The sequence below is a fragment of the Lagopus muta genome, chromosome 14 (genome assembly GCF_023343835.1).
Source record: "Lagopus muta isolate bLagMut1 chromosome 14, bLagMut1 primary, whole genome shotgun sequence".
In the NCBI taxonomy this organism is placed as follows: Eukaryota; Metazoa; Chordata; class Aves; order Galliformes; family Phasianidae; genus Lagopus; species Lagopus muta.
In genome coordinates, this window is record NC_064446.1 from 15,905,360 (window position 1) to 15,928,242 (window position 22,883).

At 45.9% G+C, this 22,883-nt stretch overlaps 1 protein-coding gene across 5 annotated transcripts in view; it reads left to right on the top strand.

Moving 5' to 3' along the window:
- The first annotated feature begins 6,391 nt into the window (after positions 1 to 6,391).
- Positions 6,392 to 22,883, top strand: part of FSTL4 (follistatin like 4) — a 188,470-nt gene continuing 171,978 nt past the window's right edge. The window contains exons 1-5 of one of the 5 annotated variants that reach the window (XM_048960268.1): positions 7,212 to 7,248; positions 10,601 to 10,651; positions 11,248 to 11,451; positions 11,541 to 11,676; positions 22,615 to 22,648. In XM_048960268.1, the coding sequence (XP_048816225.1) occupies positions 10,641 to 10,651; positions 11,248 to 11,451; positions 11,541 to 11,676; positions 22,615 to 22,648 (385 nt within the window). In that variant the 5' untranslated portion in view covers positions 7,212 to 7,248; positions 10,601 to 10,640. Of the gene's footprint in view, positions 6,593 to 7,132; positions 7,249 to 10,600; positions 10,652 to 11,247; positions 11,452 to 11,540; positions 11,677 to 22,614; positions 22,649 to 22,883 lie in introns of those variants that run through there. The other 4 variants (XM_048960269.1, XM_048960270.1, XM_048960272.1 and 1 more) reach the window with 4 other exon arrangements.

The following is a 22,883-nucleotide window of genomic DNA, read 5'->3' on the forward strand; positions in this document are numbered from 1 at the left end:
GCTCGGGCAGACCTGATGCTGATGCTTTCTTCCAGGTCAGTCTGTTATTCTCAGAATGGAAAATTTAAAGATCAGAAAGCATTTGATAGGTTGAGGGAGACAATGCCTTTATAAAAATGTTATTGCTATTGACTTGGTGGGAGATTTGATTACAAGGAATTGGCAGGGAAATGATTTAATAGTAAACATTGACGTCTGCGGTACCCAGGAGTTATTCTGACAATAAGAGAGGAGAAAAAAACACATTTTCTTTTACTGTGGGAGAGAGTGTTGCTAAAAGGATAACACAGTGATGACTAAAAGTGATTGGCTTCTAAAAGCGGTTTTGAAGTAACAAAAACTGCCAGTAGAAATCTGGCCAAACAAGTACAATATGTATGAAGAAATAATTCCATTAGCAGCCAAAATGTAATATTTATTATTATTATTATTATTGTTATTATTGTTACTTAAAATACTTTATCAAGCACTGCTGCAGGAGAATGGCCATAAATAAGGCAAAGCTGCCTAAAATCAATGTCTACCCGAGGTCCCAAGGCAGATTTGTTGAAGGCAGATTTGTTGAAGGCATTCACACTGCTTTCTTACCAGTGCATGTCTGAGCTTTAAACATGAGAAATTTCTCCTACTGGCTCATACCACGGTCCCCCAAATTCTCTGTCAAGTGCAATTACTTCCCCACTCTCTCCACTCCACCTTTCCATCTCCCCGTGCATCATTCTAGCTCCAGTTTTATACCTCCTTGTTTTGGTTCAGCTTGAGATTGTGCTGCAGCGCAGCCAAAGATCTGTCCGCCAGGAAGTACAAATCGTAGCACTATTCCAGCTGGAGACTCTTTATCTGTAAAATACGGCATTGCAAAGCCTAATGTCCTCTGGTTTTATTAGCTGTTCTTGAAGGGTGCTTAGCTGGCAAGTGCAGCATCTGGTGCTGCCTCGGCACGGCTGGAGCACAACCTTCCAAATAACCTCTGCTGGGGCATGAGGGCTGCTGGTGGCAGCGGGTTTTGCTGGCCCTGCTTTGCTGGCCCTTCCTGCATTGGGTCCTGCAGGAGGATTTGGGGTGCAGGATGCGGTCCTCAGCGGGGCGTGGGGAAGAGGGACCCGCAGGGAGCAGCAGCCATGCTGAGAGCTGTGCAGCTCTGCTGGTCTGCCTCTCAGAGGAAAGGAGGGTCCACAGCTGTGCTTCGTAGGCTGACCCTCGGTGGTCCCAGTGGGTCCCAACCCAGTGATGGAGCCTGCTGGTGTGGAGAGGACATACAGAGCCAGTGACATTCATTTACTAGGAGGGGAAAACTCCAGCGTAAGTGGTCTCTACTGTGTATAAAGCACTCAGTGCCAGTGACGTTTGCCTCTTATCTTAGTGATAAAATATATTTATTTGTGAAGTAGATCTTAATCCATCTCTGAGAAGTGTTTTTAGTTTTTCACGGTAGCATTTATAATGATTGAAAGTGTAGCTGGAGAGGACATCTTTCTGTAGCAATGAACAAAAATAAGAATAACTTTTCAGCATTACCGTATATCAATAGCCAATTATTTTTGTATGGATGGGTTCTGGCTGGCTGCTAATGGACTGACAGTGAGATAACTCTTCCAGGAGAGAAACCATCATTTTAAAGATGGAGTGGCTGGCCTTTTAATTTTCAGGTATTACCAAAATCACATCTTTCACCTTTAAAAATTGTAAATGATCACAGTTCTATTCTAAATCATTTCATTGCTGTTTGAGCTGAGCCTGGCTAATGCTTTGCAAGGGCTTTGTCTTTCCATTTGCATTGGTGGCATTTACATTTCTCAATTTTTCTCAAAAAACATCGTCCTCTTTGCTTGCCTTCTTCCTTACAGCCCACACTGTCTGCAGAGGATATTTAAGGAATCCATGGCTAAGTCTCCTTTGCCCCAGTGTATTCCTTGAACTTGATATACAGCATCACTATGCACTGGCATAAATTAAAACCTATTAAGCGATGGGATTAAAACACAGAGATGCTTCAGAAAACTTTTTCACATGTTTTAGATGAAGCAGGCTCACGTTTCTTGCTCGTTTTTCTCCCGTTCTGGTGCACATGCTTTCATCTCCACATGCTTCATTCATCACCTTTCTCTATGGCATGGGGAATTTGGGAGGAGTTGAGCAGCCCTCGCCTCTGAGCAGCTGCCTGCTCACCTGTGTCCTCCCTGCTCTACATAGCTCCTCATTTAAGCATTCCTCTCAAAAACAAGTTGAAAAAAATACAGATCACCATATGCTTCAAAATATGCACCAGGACTTTCGTATGGCATGACTGCACTGTGAATTGCCAAAGAGCTTGGAAACAAAGCTAAACACCTTATTATCCACTGTGCCTATGGATCAAAGTGCTTTCTTGTCTTCAGATAAACACTGTCCACTGTCTTTGATGATCTCTCCAGTGCATGTGGGCGAGGAGAGCAACGAAATATTGAGACAGGAAAATAGAGGAAAGCATCATTCCCCAAGCTCTGAGCGCAGTCTCTGGCCCTGCTGCCAGCCCGCTGCCCTCCATCTCACAGGGCAGTGGGAACAGAGGAATGCTGAAGTCCTACATCACCTTTAATCCGGGTATCTGAGGTTATTTATTGGACCATTCTGACATCCCGTATGCAGCTGCACTGACAGCTCCCAAGAAGTCAGAATTGTGCCTCGAGTCCCTGCAACGTTTCCTATTCCAAACTTTGCCGATGGTTCCTCCCTCCAGTGGCACATTGATTGTGGGTACGCTTAGGGTGGCTCTGATTGCGTTCAGTATTTGGAGCTCATCATCTGTTATCCCATTCGCATTGTCATCCCGGGCCCAGACAGTATCAAATTGGAAGCAGTAGTGTAGAAAATTACGAACAAATCAAAAAAGACTACAGCTGTGAAATGAATCAAACCACTGTTCCTACGTTTAGTATTTCCTTTGGTATAAAACATCTTTTACGATTTATTTTTTTATTATTCTGGGCTGGCAGCTCCGACGGCAGTGACGAAGCACCGCGATTACCAGCGCTGCCAGGCAGCCAGGGCCAGTGGCCCAGCAGAGCCATCACTTACTAAAGCGTGGCCAAGGCAATGAAGAGCGGGTCACTGAGGGCAGCACCTCTGTAGGTGTGAGCCAAGACCCATTTGGGCCACCTAAAGGACTTGGCACTGGTGTGTGTGCCCATCCTGAGCTATCCTGCTGGCTGTGCAATGGGAGAATGATGCCTGCAGACTCCTGCCTGTTTTCAGCTCTTGACCCCATTCCTCTCCATCTGCTGCATCCTATGGGGTTGGAAAAGTTCATATCTGAGCTCCATGTCAGCTTTTCAGAGCAGCCTCTCAATCTGCAAATGCTGAGAGCGGGCTTTGAGTCTGTGTTTGTATGAAGATGACCGTATTAAATTTAAGCAGAAATAAATGGTAATTTAACCAGCGCGGATACACAAAGCTGACATAATCTCCAAAGGTTTCAGGCTGCTATTAAATTTGTTCCTCACTATTAATTTGTGACCAAGAAGATAATGAAAAACCAGCAACTCTAAAGTTGACATAAAAAGTAAAAGATATACAGTTGGCATGGAGAATTTTATGCGCTGTCAAAGCGAAAAGGCTTCGCTAAACGTATGTGGGCAAAGATACACACTGCCATCTTAATGAGCAATTAAAAGATGGACTCCTAATAATTGAATTGTGACTCTCGTCACATTTGTATTTGTTTAATATCCGTAGTTTGGGTTGAGTCTGCGGTTGAGCTCTTATTTTAATCAGGCCTGATTATGGCTCTTGGTTCAAATAACGGGGAGTGGTGAGCATGAATCTTGTTGTCCTATTACTTCCTCGGCTGTTTCTTTCCACTGAATACAATGTTCTTCCGAAAACGCGCGTTCAATTACTGCATTTGAACAGCAGGGCAGGACAAAGAGGGGGGAGATGATTTGCTGTCATTCCAAGCTTGAGTTTTCCAAGCGGTCATCATATCTTCCTCCTCTGAAGATCACGGAGTGAATTTTGGAATTACTTCAGATGCTTACCGGTTAATTCCTTTGCTGGTAGAAGCAAGCAGTCTTGGCTATGCTCGTTGCTGCTTCTTTTTTTTTTTTCTTTTCTTTTCTTTTTTTTCTTTCTTTTCTTTCCCATTTTGAAGTCCAATAAGAGAAGACCATCTGTTCTTCAAAACTGTTTCCCTTCAACTAACAGCCGCGGTCATTGCTGAACGCCATCGCATCATCAGTGGCGCGGGGCTCCGCGCTGCCAATCTGCTGCTTAACATTTCTCATCAACTTTGCGGAGCCGCAGCTGTCAGAGCTGACAACAGTTTGCACATTTCCAGCTCCTCTCAGCGCAGCACAGCCCAGACCCGGCCCAGCTCTCTCCTTTTCACAGCCCCTGGTTGTGCCCACGTTGTATTGAACACCCCCTGCTTCAGCTCCCCTCAACTTGCAGAGTGCTTTTATTTGATTTCTTCGTGTTTGGTTTAAACACACGTATATATTTTTAAAGTGCGTGGAAGGGAGAATGCCTCATTCTCATTCCAGTGGGTTATCCCACTGAAAAAATAATGGCAAACTCTTGTTTCTGCCCTTTCTCTGTGTGGGAATCTTTCCCTCCTGCAGTCTGTCTTTAAATTCATCTGTTTTTCTTTTCCTCCCAGCTCTAATCACTGTCTTTTGGGCCTCTCCAATTCACAGTTCAAAGGAAAACAAGAATTATTTTGCTTCAAACTCACATGGCCCCAAAGATGAGGAATGTATTCGTGTTTCCTTTATTTCCCCAGCTCCGTATCAGAGCTGTTTGCTTTGCAGCTGAGCAACGCAGCGTGGGGGGACAGCAGCTCTCCCAGAGAGCCCTCCCAGCTCCTTTAGCAGAGAGGCTTTGGGAAGGTGCTGTGGGGAAGGCAGTGACATTTCCCTTACCTAAACGGTGGCTTCTGCAGCTTACTTTGCCTCAGTGCAGCTTGCACTGAAAAGAGGAATGGGGCCAACCGGAGGGCAAGGCTGTGAGGAAGGGCTCTTCTTTTTAGAAATGTTTTCAACGGGTCGGAAAGGCTGGAAACCATTGGAGAATTGCAAAGAACCCCGGTGTGTAAGAGAAGTCCCCCAAATGGGTTTTGGTTCCTAATTGCACCTGTAACGCAAAAAGAAGTTGGGCTCTGGGGATGCCTGATGAGGAGCAGTCAGCACAGCTGATGGAGGAGCAGGCAGCACCTTCCATGAGCTGAATTGTCCCATAAATGCTCCTCACTCAGCCGTCAAGACCCAGTGGCCATGGGCATAGAACTGCAGGGCCCAGCTCTGTCAGGATGGGATGCAGGGACCTGGAGGTGCTCTGGGCTGGGGGCAGGTAGGGCACACATGGCCAGATTTAGGGTTGTTTCCCCAAATCTCACTGCTAATGGGGACAGCTGGGCAGAAGGAGGAGTGGGATCACCCTGGTGGGGAAAACCAAGCTTGGTACTGAGTTCCAGGGATCACCTTTCTGCCCAGCCCAAGGACAGGGCCAGATGCTGCTGCTCTCATGCTGCTCCATGCAGCATGACCAGCCATCTCAGCACCCCTAGTCTGTGCACCCCCAGTCTGTGCCTTTCAAACTGCACCAGATTATGCAAAATGAGCACTGAGTGCCAACTGCAGCATTGCCTGGCACATGGTGTGTGGAAACAAGCAGAGGCTGTGGGGATACCTCAGGTGTCTGTGAGTACGTCTCATGTTTATGCCCATCTTTTAGAGAAGCAGAGGAATGACCAAATGCTTCAAGCTGGCAGTGCAGTCTGAGGTATTTCCATGGAATGAATGGTGTTAAGCAACGAGACTTTCTTCCCTTTGGGAAATGGGAAGTAGATGTCTCCGCTGATATTATTTCTATTTTCTTTGGGGTTTTCTCTTACAGAGTCCCTGCAAGCTTTTGCACTTTGTTCAGGCAGAGTAAACCCCATCTATTCTTATTTCTTTATTTTGTAAATGCTGAGAGTATTTTGGAGGTGCAGCATCGCACTGACCTGTCTGACCACTCTGCATTTCCTGCCATGAGCAATAGTGACAACAGAGAAGCTGGTGCTCGTCAGAGAGCCTCTTGCTGCCATTCTGGGAGCTAATTTTTCGAAGCCATTTTTTAATAAACGGATTTTCTTCCAGACATGGGCTGCTTTCCTGGGGCAAGTCTGTGTCTTCTCAAACAGCTGAGCTGGGGGGGGGGGAGGGGGTCCCATTCCTTTCACACCAAAGCCAATGACAAATCCTATTTAAACACTCCGATCCGGCTGGACGTTTCTATATGCGAAGGAACACACAAATTACCATATCTTATCGGGTCATTTAGGCAGCTCCTTCTGCTGCTAATTGTGAGCATTTGCTCCTTTGCGATGCAGTTTGTGCCTTTGAAAGCAAACACCCTCAATCCTCTTTGCGGTCCGGTTTTGTGCTCTTCTCCTGTAAACACTCAACACTTTATAAAAAAACAACTGAGCAATGAGTTGATAGATTTTTATTTTTGTTTTTAACCAGATGAGACGGCGAAGAGGAGAACGAGTGAATGTTAATGTTTGTTTTCTGTGCGACCACGAAAAGAAAAGGAATCCTTTGTGAAACAGAGTGCTGCTGTGCTGCTGCTGGTGAGTTGCACAGTCCTACTGGGACAATTTGGTGCCTCGTCAGGGCAACCCCGTGTCGCAGAGATACTGGCAGTGCATTGGGGTGGAGCAGTTGTGATCTGGCTGCGCCGTTTTCCCCTTATCCCCGTGGATGTCCGCCCCACTGAGCGGCTACACGCTGTGAGGTTGCAACAGCAGGGCGCTCGGGGCAGTTAGTTTGCAAATTTAGGGTGTGCTGAGAAGCTAAACCCAGCAGCCCGACACCTTTCCTATCCAGGATGCCCCCACGGTCCCTCGGATCCCCCTTCCCCAGCAGACCCTCCTATGTCCTGCCAGCTCCGAGCGGCATCATCCCCACGGGACGGTTGGAACCCCGCCCCCCACACTCTAGGTGTGCCGCCCCGGGACGGCGCCGCAGCTCTCCGCCCTCCGACGGTGCGGCCCCGCCGTCCGCTCGCGGTGCCCCCCGTCGGGTCCCTCCCGTACCACCGTCCCCATCCCCGCGTGCCCCGTGGGGGCGGTCCCGCCGTCCCGCACAGGTGCCGGCGATTGGGTGGAATATGCAAATGCCGCGCTGACGTCAGGCGGCTCCGGCCCAGAGAGCAGAAATAGGGCCGCCCCGGCCCGCGCCGCGTACACGGCCGCCGCCGCTCCCGCCCCGTCCCGCCGTCCCGCAGGTGAGTGCGTTCCGCGCGGCCGTACCCGCAGCTCTCCCGTCCCGCTGGAGGTTCCGCGCCGCCCCTCCGCCGTGCGAGATCCTGGAGCGCTGCCGCTGTGCGGGGAGAGCCCGCGGGGGACACTCCGCCGTGCGCTCTGCCGGGGATGCTGCGGCTTCGTCAGTTCTCGGACAGCGATCTTTCCGCCCCCCGAGTCCCGCAGCGTAGGGAAAAAGAGGGGAAGGTTCCTTCCGTGGGGTCGGGGCGGTCCCCTCCCGGCGTAGTGCTGCGGCAGGGCCGCACCGAAGCGGGCGATGCCGACGTCCGCGGTGCTGAGCGTCCCGCCGCGGTCGCGAGTGGGGATAGCGCTTCCCTCGGCGGCCTCCGGGTGGCGCTGTGGAGCCGGAGCGCCCCGTCGGGTCCGCGCGTGGAGCGGCGGGGGGATGCGGGCGATGCTCGGCATCCGGCGCCTCTGTGCCGTTATCTCACCGCGGCGGAGCGGTGCGGTTGTTACTGGTGGCGATCCCGGGCACGATGTCTTGTCTAAAGCGCTTTCTTGCGTTGGGAATGAGTGGTTTTGTGGTGTTGCCGTGCGCTGAGCCTCGGAGCCAACCCGCGGCAATACGGTTCTGTCGGGTTCGGGAGTTTCTTCGTGGTCCTTCGTCCCCGCGGGGCTGATGTTTCCCAGCGTTTCTTTCTGGGAGCGCTGAAGTGTCTTGAAGAATTGGAAGTGAAATTTTCTTTGAAATATTCATAAGTGTGCTTTTGCTCGAAAGCAATGCAGCAGTCGTGCAGTTGGTTCCAGCGAGTTCTTAATGCATCCAAACTTTGTCTGTGTCAGATGGTGCAGAGAGCTGGCTGAAATCGTTGCCTTCCCTCTGCTTTGCTGAAAGGCTTTTCTAGAACGGATCTTCCCTTGATTTTGTAACTTTCTTACACTCGATGAGAATTTCTGGACGTCGGCGTTACTTGCAGAGCCCAGAAATGCTGTTCAGATGAGGCTGAAGCAGTGAGAGCGGTTAGTGGCAGAGGAGTGAGGATCAGATTCTTATCTGGTGTCATCAGAGCCAATTTACAGAGGTAAAGCTCTGGTCTGAGTGCTTTCCTTTTGCTATGGCAACAGCCATCGTTTCAGGTAATTAAGTTGATTCTCATTCTAATGTGAAGCTCATTGGAAATTAGTGAAAGCTATTGTGAGCTATTAATTTCTCAGCCCTAAAAAAAAACGCCAAAAAACCAAGCTGCGATTGAAGGAGCCCTGAACAGAAAACCCATTTGAAGAATGGTTTGGGCAAATGGCTTCATCTCCTTGTGGTCACCTCAAGGAATTCCAAACGCTTCTTCTGTGCTGGGGAGGAAGAAGTTGTGAGCTCTGTGCAGTGATCCCGCAGCCTGACTGCTGGCTGTGCATCACGGAGTGCTCTGAGCAGCTCGGGGGCTCTGTGCTCCACTGGCCCTTGGATCAGTCCCTGTCTCTTCAAGGTGACCCTCTTTTTTGCTGGAGCAGCCCTGAGACCTGTGCTGGTGCCTTTGGTTTGGCTGCTTGCTGTTGTTCTCTTCATTCAGATGCATTGCACTGATTCTTATTTTTGTCCCTGTGTTGGTGTGTGCACAAACCCATCTGAGTACAGGATGGGCCGTTCTTGGGCTGTTAATGGTGCTGCTGTGCTGCTGGAGCCTTTCCTGGTAAAGCAATGCCAGCTGCAAGCCAGGCTGCAGCTCTAGATCAGTGCAAGGAGCCATGAGCTGCAGGTGAATTTAGCTTTTCTGTAGCACAAGAGCATGAATGGTTTTGGAAGGAATTGCCCTGAAACCGAAGGAGATGTCATAAATAGATGTGGTGCTCACCTTTGTTGAAAATAGCCGGGTTTAATTCTGGTGCTTGAGTTACACAGGAGGTTGGTTGGTTGCTCTCACAGGTTGCAGAGAGCAGGTGGGTGGCACTGCCCCCTCCCCCCTTGGGTTCCAGGGGGCTGCTGGTATTCAGCTGCAAACCTTGTTCATGGTTTCACCTGTGCAGCAGCGCGTTTTGTGCCTGGTTTCTGTTTGTGAGCTTGCAGTGCTGTGAGCAGTGGTGTCTGTATGGGCTCATCTCCTGCAATCTGTGCCTTGCTCAAGTGAGGAAACTGCTAGTAAGCTTGGATGTATTTTATAGCGGGGATCCAAATCTATCCCATTTGAATTTTTCTTTTGACTTTGGGGACTGGACCACAATCCATCCCATGGCTGTGCTGTGTGGTGCAGCTGTGGATCAGGCTTTGCAAGGAGGCTGTGGCTTGGCTGTGTGACACAGGTGTGCAGCTCAGGGTGTAAATGCAGAGGGAGCTTTGGGATATCAGGTGACACAATCACTGTGTGTCTTCAGTTAACTCTTGCTTGGTATTTATGGTGCATACTTGTTGCTTGGTTTGAGCTATTTGGTTGCATAATATGTATGTCTTTCCCTTGTTATGAATGGGAGCAATTAACATGCTGTCAGTCGGTCTGCAATGAAAATAAGTAATTTCTAAACCGAGAGGATTTTTGACCAATTCCATTTCTAAAACCAGCATGCAGTTGCTGCCCTATTGGATTCATTAATGTTATTGCATCCTAATCCAAGCATCATCGTGTTTTCCAGCAGTTGTTTACTAAATACACATGAAAGTAGCCAGCTCTCTGTTTTGCTCTAGGACTGGGATTTCAAGCAGCATACGAATGAGAGGTCTCCAGAACTGCAAAGTGAGAGTATTTGCTGTGATGCTATCAACAGAGAATACCAAATACCTCTGTAAAACGTGAGAAATAGTACTGCTCTGTAAGAGCAATCCATAATGTAACAATGTACTTGTAGCTTATTGATATAGTGACTTTGGTTTATTAAACATTTATTTGTAGCCTCAGTAACATTACATCTGAGGCTTCTAATTGGAATTTAGAAAGGCTAATAAATTTTGATTTCATCCTGAGTGCTCTCAATTCAGGGTGTTTACATTAGCGCTGAGGAAAAGCGATGCCTTAACTGCATGGGTGAGTGGTGTGCAGCGACTGCTGGCTGTGCTGGCGTTGTTGGCAGTGTATTTGGGCAGCAAACAGACCGAGGCAGCATTGGTGTGAATGGTCACGGCTCCAAAATTAATAGCGATGCGCCAAGCCTTGGATATACCCTGCAGCAAATGCATGGTATGAAAGAGCTGTAAAATGAGCTCTGTCAAGGCAAGGTATGTCACGGTGACTTAATACAGCTGGGCTTAATTTTGCCATTAGCAGGTAACATGTCTTGTTAATGCATATTGCTCAAACCAAGCAGCAGCCTGTCACTTGCATGTTATAGAAATGCCATCTCCTGCTTCATTAAGTGGTCATTATGCTTCATTATGGTCTGTGTTAGCAGATGCTGTGAAAGGTCAAAGCTTCCCTCAGCTCCTGTGGAAATGGAACTAGGGTGAGGACTCCTTTGGTATTTTCTTTATGAGAAGTAATGGCACAGGCTGGTGGAGATGCGGAGCTCTCTGGCTGAGCTGTTCTCCTGGAGCTGCCTGCGCCTTGGGATGCTCTTGGCAGCTCTTCCAGGCATTAGCTCAGGGTTATGCACATAAGCAAACATGCAGCAGTTTCACCTGGCAACCCTATGAGTAGCTTGCATTTGTATTCTTCTGAACTAAAAAAAAAATGCAAGCTCACTTTAAAAGCCACTTTTCACATCTTCTAATTCCCTGCCAGAGAGCGGGATGAGCGGAGGAATCGCAGCCTCAGGAGAGGCTGACATGGATGAGGGGTGGGAGCAACACATCGGACCTCTTTGGTACAGAATTGTTGTGGGTCTCTCAGGTTTTGGTGGGGTCAGGGACCACTGGCCAGGTGCTGTCATCTGGAAGAGGCTTGGCAGCTCCTGTGTGCCAGCTGGAGCCCCAGGTTGCTGGCTGGCCCTGCAGCTCTGAGTGCAGCCTCTGCCCGGGGCAGCATCATCCTCTGAATGTGAGAGGAATAATGATTTTTAGTTGCATCACCTTGTTTGATATGGTTTGCTGCTCATTACAGGTTTGGAAATCCCAGTGCTCCAGTTCGCAGGGGTTGTGCAGGAGCAGGCTGGGAGCAGCGTGCCCTGTGGGGAAATAGCTCACAAAGCTGTTGCCATATGGGAATTCATTGCCTGCACACTGATGGGTGCAGAACAGGAAGGCTGTGTCTCACTGAATGTGCCATGGGAGTCTGCAAAGCCCCGCCAGCAGTTACCAAGCGGAGGTGGGCTCTGTTGGCTCCTGCCACTTCCTTGAATCTGAGCTGGGTTTTATTTTGAGCCTGTTTCATGACTGTTCTCTTGTTTTCAACAGACGTGAAATGATGAAGTCGAGAAATTTTCCGTTGTCTCTCGTTTTGCTTGGGGCTTTCCTGTCGTTCACAAGGGGATGGATGGACTTGGATGGGAGCAGACGGCCGCTCTCAGACCTGGGGAGGCTGCACCAAGAGGTACGGCAGATCGGCTGCTGCTGCAGCTCCTGTGTTTGTGCTGTTCTCAGGTTTTCTGTACTGTGAAGACAGAACAAGTGGGGGCTTATATCTGTGTATTTGTACAAAGCACACGCTGACGAGGTCAGATGAGAAGCAGTGATTGTGTAGAGGCCATGAAGTGTGAGAAGCTGTAGGTCTGGGAGTAAAATTGTGCACCTGGTTGTAGTGGAGATGTGGTCTCAGCCCCCAAAGGCTTCATGGTTTGCTCTGTCCTGGGGCACTGGGACAATTGAGCTAAATTTAAGGAGCGAACTCTGACCTGGATCTGTTTGGGTCACTGAGACTTCAGGTGAAACCTGAAGAAGTCCTTTCCCTGCTTAGCCCAAGGGAAACTGAGGCATGCGTAGTTCTGAGGGGACCAGCAAGCTTAAAAGGCCACAGGATCCCTGCTGCAAAGCACAAAGCCATCAGGAACATACCGAGGTGGTGGTGTGGCCTTAATGAGCGACAGTGATGTTGATTCAAGCATAAGGGGACCTGAATGCATGGCCTGAAAGGGGAGGTGGGTGCATCAATGCAGCGTGGTGATGCTCAGCAGCATTCAAGCCCTGGGTTTGTGGTGGTGGTGTAGCAGCGGAACCCACTCTGTGCTGAAGGTGACCCTGTTGACTTTCCTTGTGGTGATGCTGGTTAGGAGTCTGCTCCCTGCCCTGTAACGTGTCCCACGTAGGCTGTCCTCACCAGAATTTGCAGTGAGATCTTTCTGCTCAGATTCTCACCTTGCTGAAACAGAGGTGAGACAGCAGAGCCGTAAAGCTCCAGAAATATGATTTTCATAAGAATAAAACAATGCTGGAACAATTTTAATCATTTAATGAGTTTCTGATTACTATAGGTTTGCTAAATGATTGCTCAAATGGTTGGAAGGTGGGATCTGGTGGGGAAGCAAGAGGAAGGACACTTGGGTATTTTGTTGCCTCAAATGCTTGTGTGCTGGCAGTCAGCGCCAAGCTAACGATGAGCCCAAGATGGAATCCTGCAGCACTCAGATCTATTTAAGTCTCAGGATTTTTTCTTCTACTTGGAGAATCCCATTTCTTCTGGCTGACTCCCAACTACAAATACCTGTGTTTGTGTGCTTAATTTCAGTGCAGCAGCTTAAGGCAGTGGAAAAGATGCTTTTTACTGTTTAGCAGGCCTGACAATCCTTTGAATGGAGTTGAATGTTGTGCAATTCTGAGTTCTGCCACAGGTGTTTTTCCCTTGAGGTGTCCCTCCTCTGTTCTGCAAAAGTGAAGGAAATGGTTCCCCTCCTCTCCCCTTGTATTTTGCTGCTATCTGGAGTCACCATATGCAGGCACTGTGATGTTAAGCATGTTTCTGTATTGCCTGAGATCACTTTTGCCCTCTTATTAAAGAAAAATAAGTTTTTGACGTGTTTTTGCATCTCAAAATGAAGTCATTCCTCACTAATGCATGTTTGTTACGATTTTTGAAAATGTTACCCTAAATAATTAAATTCATTACTCAAATGATTTTTTTAATATAAACTGTAGAACTATTACAGGACATGAAAGGCGCTCATTCATTTGATCTTGCTCTAAAAACCGTGAAGTTATTGCACCAATTACTTGATGTTGCTTGAGGTGAAAGGATCTAAGCTGGAAATGTATTTGTTCCGATTTGTACAGAATTGATAGCAGGTGTGAATATTAAAACTTTTAATGTACAAAGGATGCAGTTAAAATAGCTTCAAGGGGTGTCAGAATTCAGGTTTTTTAATAAATTAACTGCACGGAAAGCTTGTTCCAAAAAATGATGCTGTTATGGTGCAACACCAAAATGAATCTGAATACTGAATGCAGCTTTAAGGTAGGGCAATGAAATTGAGAACTGCTGTTTTCTCTCAAAATGCATTCATTATCTTTCAGGAAATTTAGTCTTCATACGTTTTGTAACGAAACAGTTTGATCTTTTTCTAGTGATATTGGCTTTGATCAGGTGGGAGTTCATCTCCTGTGCTGCCTGGTGGTGGCTGTTTATCCATGGGACCCGTGGCATCTGGCAGCTCAGAGGCTGCAGTCTGTGCCACGCTGCTCTTTATTCATTAGGAATGTTTGTTAGTTACCAAATACGTGGCTGCTGATTAATGTGTAATTCCATAAACACGCGTTTAAAACGTTGAATCACAAATGGAAAAGCTCCAGGTGATTCTGAAATTGCTTTAGGAATACATAAAGGGTTAACTTACAGGTGAAATAATTTGGAGCGTGCTCTGATCCGAAATGCCTACAAACTTCATCAAAGCAAACGCTTGGCTGTGGGTCACTGACCTTCACTAATACTTGTTCCTATGTAGATCACAACAAGTTTCCTGAATCAAAAACATTACTTAATTTATGTTCAGATTGCCAAATCGATTTCTTCATGGTCTGTTGTGAAATTATTGCAGTTGTGCTTTGCATTTATAAAGGGAAAAATAAGTCTTGAGGCCACAGACTGCAATATACACTCTTCTGCATGAGAAATTAACTTTCCAGCACTGCACTGATGCTCAGCCTTCCACCTCTCAGATTTATGGCTGTTCCTGAGAAGAGATTTGTTTTCTGAAATATTTTTAGTCTTGATTGGAATAGCGATAAACATGTGGAGGCAGTCTGAACTTCCTTGGGCATATAATGAACTAAAATAGGAAACCTAATTAAAAAGGATGGTGTTAGTACTGCACTGAAAAGCATCAGCTTGCCTGGTCCGCATTAATCCTGGAGGATGATGCTGTTGCTTTTGCACTGTGAACCTTCTCAGGCTCCTTCTGCAGGCTGCTCCAACACTTCTACAGCTCCTGGGTGCTGCACGTGGAGCACTGTGCAGCTGGCATCTGCAGCTTTCTGGGGTGAGCCATCAGGAACCAACTCCTGAGCAGAATACGTGTCAGAACTGCTGAATATATAGAGCTGCTCAGCTCTGGGGTGAGACTTATGGGAAAGGCTTTGCTCTGCATTCAGCAAAGTTGTTTTTGTGCTGAGGTTGATCAGTGGCTGGTGACTCTGCACACAGCAGGGGGGATTGAAACTAGAGGATCCTTTCCATCCGAGGCCATTCTATGATTCTGTGATTTGAGGTGGCCACGCTTCATGGACGGCTCTGCAGTCCTAGAAGGGCTCTGAGGTGCCTCTGAGGCAAAGTATGGGGTGTTCTGAGAGCTCTGTTCCCTTCTCATGTGGGAAGGAGCTCTCAGAAATGCAGTTTTGTGAGTCAGTGCTCTGAGGTCATAGTAACTGATTTTTTTTCCAGCTATTGGGGCGCTGTACCAAAGTATCTTAGTTAACATTCGTATTTTCCCTCTGTTGCAGTCAGTATGAGGCTGCTTTTCTGTCTGTGCTGAAGCCAGGCTGCTTGCCATGTTTCCCGGGGCAAGTTTCTCCTATGAGAAGGGAAGGCACAGTTCTCAGCTGGTGCTTCATCAGAGCACTGCTGCAGGTCATCAGCAGGACTCCACCCGCTGAAGGGAGCACAAATATGCTGGCACAGTGCTGCACCTTCCATTAAATCTTATATTATCATGTTTTGCAGGGTGCAGCTGGCAGGTAGCCTGGCATATTTGGTAGTGGCTGGATAGTGTGAAAGTTGAGAATAACCCTGTGCTGTTGCTGTTCTAACAGTGGTATTTGGATGTTCCTGATAGCTCCCAGGTCGCAGTGCATGTTGGTGGGCATTGGGCATTTTGCCTCTTTGGGCCACTGAACCAGAGCTGTTCCAATTTTGTAGAAATAATCTCATTCAGGCTTGGGTTCCTTGATCATTTTTGCCTACAATTGTCACCTTATGCCTTTAATTATATAATCAGCCTCAAAGTATCGTGTGTAGCTGTGCCAAGTCTTACTTATTTTTATGCTAATGGCTGTTGAAAACATGTTCTTTTTTAAGGTGACAGTTTTCTTATTGGCATCTGGAAGCTTTTGGCTGAGTAGATTATCTGTTGTTTGACTTGCTCGTTACTTATTACTTGCATGGCACCAGAACCACTTAAAATCTGCACATAATAAATGTCACCTTCACCTGCACTGTGACTGCAGCCATCTGAGTGGTGCCAACCCTCCTGCACAGGGTGAGCCATCCCTGTGCCCATGCACAGACTGAACTGTGCTTCTCCAGGAGCATCAGTTACTCCTGGAACTTCTAATCACCTGCAGGTTCTTGCATGTTGTTTCACTTAATGCTGCAGCTAAAGACTGCAGCTGCTTAATCTGAGCAGCAGGGGAGTGATGGGGATGGTTTTGTGCTCTTTCCCCCAGCAAAGTTTTATTTCTGAATCTGACTGGGAAGGGAGCTCTTTGGGAAGTTAACATACAAAACTGCAAAGGCTTTGGATAAAAGCTTTTGCTTATAATTCAAATAGAGGCATAATTTCAGAGCATGAGCTTGGAGTAAGACAGGCGCAGTGTATCAATTTTATATGCAGTTGAAGATCTAATGTCCTGGTATTTATTTTAGGAATTATTATTGGTAATGTATTCTGTGTGTGTGTGTGTGTGTGTGTGTGTGTGTGTGTGTGCTCTTCCTGCCTGTAAGTCAGTTTTCAGAAAGGAAGGAAAGAAACAGCTGAATTAAAATCTGTGCTGGGCTCCAGCCTGTCCCTCCTCTAAACATTAATGAAGGTGAAGGGAGACAAACAAAACCTACATTTATTTTTGTATCACTCAGTTGTTCACTGATAACCCACTCCTTGTTACGTGCATCTGTGGCATCTCTAACAAGCCGCAACTGCTGCTTGTAGACCATTCCAAATCTAAACTGGTGCATTATCCCTTTGGAGATGAAAAGCTTTTCTTCTGTGCCCTGGGTATCAGCATATTTGCAGTTGAGAGTACTGTGGAATATTTTCATGGTGCTTGGATACACGTTAGGGTCCTTCATCTGGAGTTGGGTTGGGTCTGAATGCTGCCTCTTGAGGAACGGTGGGACTGTGAGGATGGGGGCACCTGGCTCTGCTGAGCGGTGGCACAGACTGACCAGCAGGAATCAAATTTGCATTGATTTCTAATGTCACAGTTAAGCAACTGTGAAAAATTGTATCTAGGTGGGGAAATGCTGATATATGCCTGAAGCAGAGAATAACATCAGAGTAAAACTTATTTGGCAAAATGGGGGGAAAAAGAAGTCTGAGATGATTTTTAACTTGGGTATGGTGTGCTGGAGGGCTGTGTTTTCTGATATTCTCTTCAGAAGTCAATTAACCTGAAAATAAAATGACCATTTTTTCCCAAATGTAGTGTATCTTCCATTCACAAAAGGCTATAGCAGTGGCTTTTAAGGGAAGGCAGCGTGACTTACAGTACTTCTTAGCATCAAGCAGGGCAGTTCTTGGCTTTTTGTATTAGAAAGGATACATCTGCGTACTCGGAATTCCTGAAACGGGCTTCCTGTGAGCTTCCAGATCACAGTGTGGAAATTTATGAAGCTCTACCTGAGATTCTAATCTGAAGTCCAGAAATAGTGAGTAAAATCAGAGGCAGTCATTATCTCAACTGGTGACCATATGCACGAGCAGATGATAACGTGGGATGTGGCACATTAAAGATTCTCTTTTTTACCAGATAGGGTAAATCTAAATTTCCAACTTCTGCACCAATTCCAAGCTTTCTCTAAACCGTAATGTGATTTCTTTTTTTTCTCTTGTGCCTGGACAAAAAAAAAAAGTGAGGTGGATATTCTTTCTCATTGGCATTGTTCTTTAAAAATGAAGTATACTGTTTGTGACTGTAAACATGACATCCTGGTGGTTAAAGCTAGTTGCATACTTGTCGTAACAGCTGCATGTGCTGCAGCCCATACGTACAGTGGCTCACCCACCCTGCATTAGGTGTCAGTGCAATTTTCTTGACTTTCCTACTTGATGTAAGGAAGAACATGCTCTGAAAGGGGGAAATGATCCCTGCCATATCATTCTGCTAATAGAACAGCTCCTTTTTTATTAATTTGCTGAATGAGTTAGGGCTGTACATTTGGAAATCGTACAGCAGTTAGGCTGATCCTGGGAGCACTTCCCTGGAGACTTGGTGTGTGCAGACGTCATGTCTAACTTTGTGATAGACCCAGCACGAGTGCAGCTGCACGTGCTGAATTTGCTTTATCTAAGTGCAAGCACTGCAGTCCTGTGGCAAGTACTTAGTAAGAGGATTGCTACAATCCAGCAATAGCAGGACCGTGGATCTGAAATGTTACCTATGCATCTCTTCCACACACTGCATTAGTCAGCTTTGGCCGAGTCCCCTTGCATTTGCTTATAGTTATTTTAAGTAAATAACCTTATTAACTAGGATATTTCATCATCTAGTGATGAAATAAACATCAGTATTAAAGGACAAGACTGAAAACGCTGCAAAATGACCCTTTGAATTGCTGTAAGCTGCCCCTTAAAGGGCTGTTTGTATCTGTTTGGTACCAAACTTGGTACATGTTAGACACATGCTTGAGTGGTGAGAATAGCAAATGCACAACCACTTACAAATATCTAAATAGTGGTGTGTGAAAGGGAGGCAATTAAGGAAAGAAGCAGAAGTACAAAGGCGCTGTATGGTAAAGATTCACTCCTTAAAATATTGTTCTGGGCTATTGCTTTGCTGCTTGTCGTGTGTGTGGGGGGGTTAAGAAGTGGTATTCTGGTTTCAGTTGAAGGAAAGCAGACAGGAAATTGTCTTTCCTGATTTCAGGTGTAATTGTGACTGTTTAATTACTAATGTTGCAGTGTTCTCACTCTTCAAATCAGAATGCCAGGATTTTCATGGGAGTGCATGTGGATGTGCGGGGACAAAAAACAAGAACAGTTACAGAAGGTTTATGGATTATGAACATACATTGCACGTCAGTTAGAAACAGAGCATGAAGTGCTGTTACTTAATGTAATTCCTGAGAGTGCTGGACTCTGTGTGCTTTTCAGCAGTGTTTCAGGATGGGGAGCCTTGTTCTGCACTCTGTCTTATTTCCATCACTAATGACTGCCAGTAAATCCATTTCTGGCTCCTCAGCCACCAAGCAGTGTGTTACATTATGCATTCCCTATGTGTAGTTGCAGTTAACTCTGTACAAATCTTTTCTACCTCCCCATGTTTGTCCTGAATGAAATGTGATTCTTATTCCAGAAGTACTCTGTGTGCCCATGATTTAGCATTAATCAGGGGCCTGTAATGCAAACTGGCTATTATGTCTTGGCAGGACATCTCAATGTTGTCTTCAAAAAGACCATCGTTCCCCCTCTACAAAAGCAGAAAAAGACTCTGTGCAAAAAAGTCATTAAATTGCATGAGTGTCATGCATGGACGTGTGTAACATTTCCACATGGCAGCTACTGGGAGAGTGAAGCTGTAATAGAAGGCAGTGAACTGTTGCTCTTTTTCCTTGTTCCATCTACCTAGATAGAATTAATAATAGTACTTAATGACACTGCAACTGCTCTGATTTGTAGATGCTGGTTTGGTTAGTCTTTCAGAGAGCAGTTTTCCAGTAGGTAGTTGTCTTGTGAAAAGCAATGCTGCAGCGAACATACTACATTGATTTCCACATAAACAATGATTAGGCACTTCACATACAGAGCAGAGGGGCCTTTTGTTCTGCATTCGATTAACTGACTTTAAAAGGAAGGAAATAGGTGCTGAAATTGAGCCTCGACAAATAAAACTGCTCTGTTGCATGAATGCTACAGTTTTTGTGACGTTTTATAGAAGAGATGATTTTTTTTTCCACTGAAGACTTATGATCTATGCTCTGGTAAAACTAGATTTTTAGTTAAAGAAATTTGCAGTCACCAAAAGGTGGCTGTGAAATAAGTCTAATATATAACCATCTGCTTTATGTCTTCTGCAGAACAGCGTTCCTCAGGCAATGCATCTGAGAACTTTAATGGCATTTTATCGAAACGGTTTGGTTCTCTGCTAATGTTATTAAAACTTGTGTGATTCTCACTGGAGAACAGCATCTGACACTTCAAAGAAGGGGAGGTTGCTCCTTTTTGTGAGGATTGCTGCCGTCACAGCGTGCGTCACGGTGCTGTGCCTGTGGCCAGCCGTAGCAGCAGTGTGTCTTAGTGTGTTAGATCATTAATAGAAAGGTCGCCTTGTTCAGCAGACCCTCAAGGAGGGAAATTAGCATCGTTTCTTATTTTCTGTGCTATAAAAATGAAGTAATGAGACTCAAGCAAACTAAGAACAAAACGAGTCCTTGCTGTAGCTCCACTTTACTTGGGGGGACTGAGTTGTCTGTACCTGGAGCTGATGCCTTTCTGTGGCCACTGCAGTCCTATGACAGCTGTCAGGTATTTCTTTTTTCCCCTTCTCAGTTCCTATCTACATTTCTGCAATACTTCCTGCTTTCAGTACTATTGGCCTTTTCTCTGTGAAAGAGAGTATACCAGGCACTGATATTCTCCCAGGTAACAAAGCGATGCTTTGCAGCATGACCTCATGTTCTCCTGTTGAATTGCCATCAAGATTTTCCTCTGTATACTGTCTGGTTTGGTTGTTGTTTTTTTTTTTGATAGTTTGCATTCATTAGGGCTTATTATTATAAAGGGAAGCAGTGTGAAAGAAGTGGAACTTTGAAGACCAACCTTTTGTTGTTTTTTTTTTTTTTTTTTTTTCCTACAGCTCTTTCATGGAAATACCAAAAGGGTATTTAATACAAGAGAGTTGACACTTGAATTTTTAGTAGTGCATGCTTGTCTTTTTTTTCTTTTGATCAATATAATAGTTGTAATTAGTTCTACTGTTTCTGAGCCTTTGAACTGCAGAGAACTCAAGCAGCTTGTTGCAGCGAGGGACTCCAGAGGAACCTTAAAAGTACTCTTCCCTTTTACATATATTACATGTACACGGGCTTAATGATACCAGGCTGTGTCTGGATTTTTTCATCCTGTGCCCCACCTCTCAAACTAATATTTTGAAAAGCTTTGAGAGGTCCCTGGAGTGTAACTGCCTACACAGCTCGGAGCTTTGCTGCCTAAAGAGGATAAATGCTTTGAAGTCTGTACTAATCCTGACTGCCATTTCACATATTTCTCAAGATCACTGAGGTAGAATCCTATGGGGAATAAGGAATAAATGTTTTTATAAGCAAATACCCTTTCTTTATTATCTCCCTCTGTTTGCACAGAGGGTTCCAAGAGCCTCTTTCTGCCTTTCTGATGATCTTTCTGGTGAGAACTTTGTTTTCAAGGTGTAACGTCCCTTGCAGGGGAGAGAATCTCCCTCTGTGGTGTGCACACCAATGGTGATGATGGATGAGCTGCAGTTTGTCTCTGGATGGAGCAGGCATGGCCCAGGAGCATGATGGGCTTCATCCTCAGCCTGCAGTGAGGACCAGGCCTGGCTGGGAGCCCCAGTGTCACTGCTGGAGAGCCTGGGGTGACAGGACAGAAAGGGCTGGAAACAGCTGCAGCCACGTAGTGCAGGTTGTGAAACTGCTCACGTTGATGTGATCCTGTCTGGTGCCTCCAGGTTTGGGGGATGCAAGGCCTGCAGGAATTAGCAGAGCAGGTGCTGCTGTTATTCCATGAGCTTGCTTTGCTTCTGCTCATTTCTACCTTCTGTCGTTTAGAAAAGCTTTTTCTTCTCACTGTGTGCTCCTGTGGCAGCAAGTAGATGGATTTCATGACATGCTAAACTGTTTTACTTCCCTTTGTCTAAGCATGGTCTGCAGGGAGTTATTTGTAAGTGCAAATAAAGCTGAAATAAAAACCATAATAAGCATCAGGTGGGTCAGAAGGCTCAGGTGGCTGGGAAGGCTGTGTGTGTTATTTTCTTATCAAAAGGAGGAAAGAAAACACCTTTTTATTTCATTCTCAGATAAACATCCGACAGCAATGAACACTAAGGGGGGTGAAATGAAGTTAAATAAAGCATATCCACAAGACGAAAAGACTGCTTAATGAGTGCTTAGTGCAAGGGCAGAAAGCTTGCTGCTGTTCCCTCTGTGCTGTGGGGGATGTGGATAGGAAAACAGCTTTTAAGAAAGGGAAGCAGATTATCAGAAGGTGAGCTGTTAGTGAAGGTTCATCTAATGCAGCAAGGGCAGCCCTGGGTGCCAGCATGGGGCTGGGTGGGAAGCAGCTGCTGGCACCAGTGCTGCCATCTGATGAGTCCCCAGCTCCTTTGATAGAAACTGTGCTGGCGTCCACCTGAACATCTTTGGGATCTTCCAGCTATAGGATCGTGCCCAGGGGGCTGATCCTGTATGAGCAAGCAGTGGCCAGGTTGATATGACACAGAGCAGGTCGTGGGAAGGATGGCCTCTGACCCCACTGTATTCAGTACTGGATACAAGGCATCATTTGAATGGTAGAAATCGAGAGCATTTGTAATTAATCTGTAAATAACTTTCCCACTTGAAATTAAATATTTATTACCTTGGAGTATCACCATTAGAATGGGTAGGTAAGTTGGGAGTGCAGTACCCAGTGGGACTTTAAGCAGTGTGTGTCTCTAAAAGGTGTATGGTGGGAGGTAGTAGGGATGCTTTGCAAGAAACAGAGCAGATGTAGCTATGCAAATACTGAAGTGAGCACAAGTAGCCTGGTTATTTTGAGATTATTCAGGTATTTGAGACAGGTCCTGCTGAAAATTTCTAAATCTTCCTTCCCCCTTGATCCCAAATTCTTAGTATATTAATAAAAATAATAAAACCTTCTAACAAATGAAAAAGAAATCAATTTTGGGTAAGAAGTTGTGCTCTGTCATGTAACCTACTGCAGAATGATGAATCGCTTCAAGTGATGTATTAATCTACCAAAATATTTGTGAACAAACCTAAATGTTTATTTGCAATTACTCAGCTACTGTGTAGAGCTTCACGGATGGCTCTCTGTGTCAGTGACTGATGTTTTTAGGGATTTCTGTTCTTGCTGCCTTTGAACAATTCTTGTACTTTTCAAAAAACCACAAACAATTCTCTTTTTCCTTATAGGTATCCGGAAGGTTTGAAGTCACAAGAAGAAAAGGTAGGAAAGTTTTCTTTCAATCTGCTTGTTGGTGTTGAGTATTCTTGCAGTGACTTCTTAAAGCAAACATGAGTTTACACATTTGAAAGGATGTACTGCTGCCAGATTTCAAAGGCTGTCTCCTAGCACTTGCCTGACAGATTTTTAAAGTAGTGACTTGTAGATTTTTTTTTTAAATGCAAAGTTTTTCTTCCTGCACAGAATTAAATGACAGTCATGGGGATGCAAGTCCGAG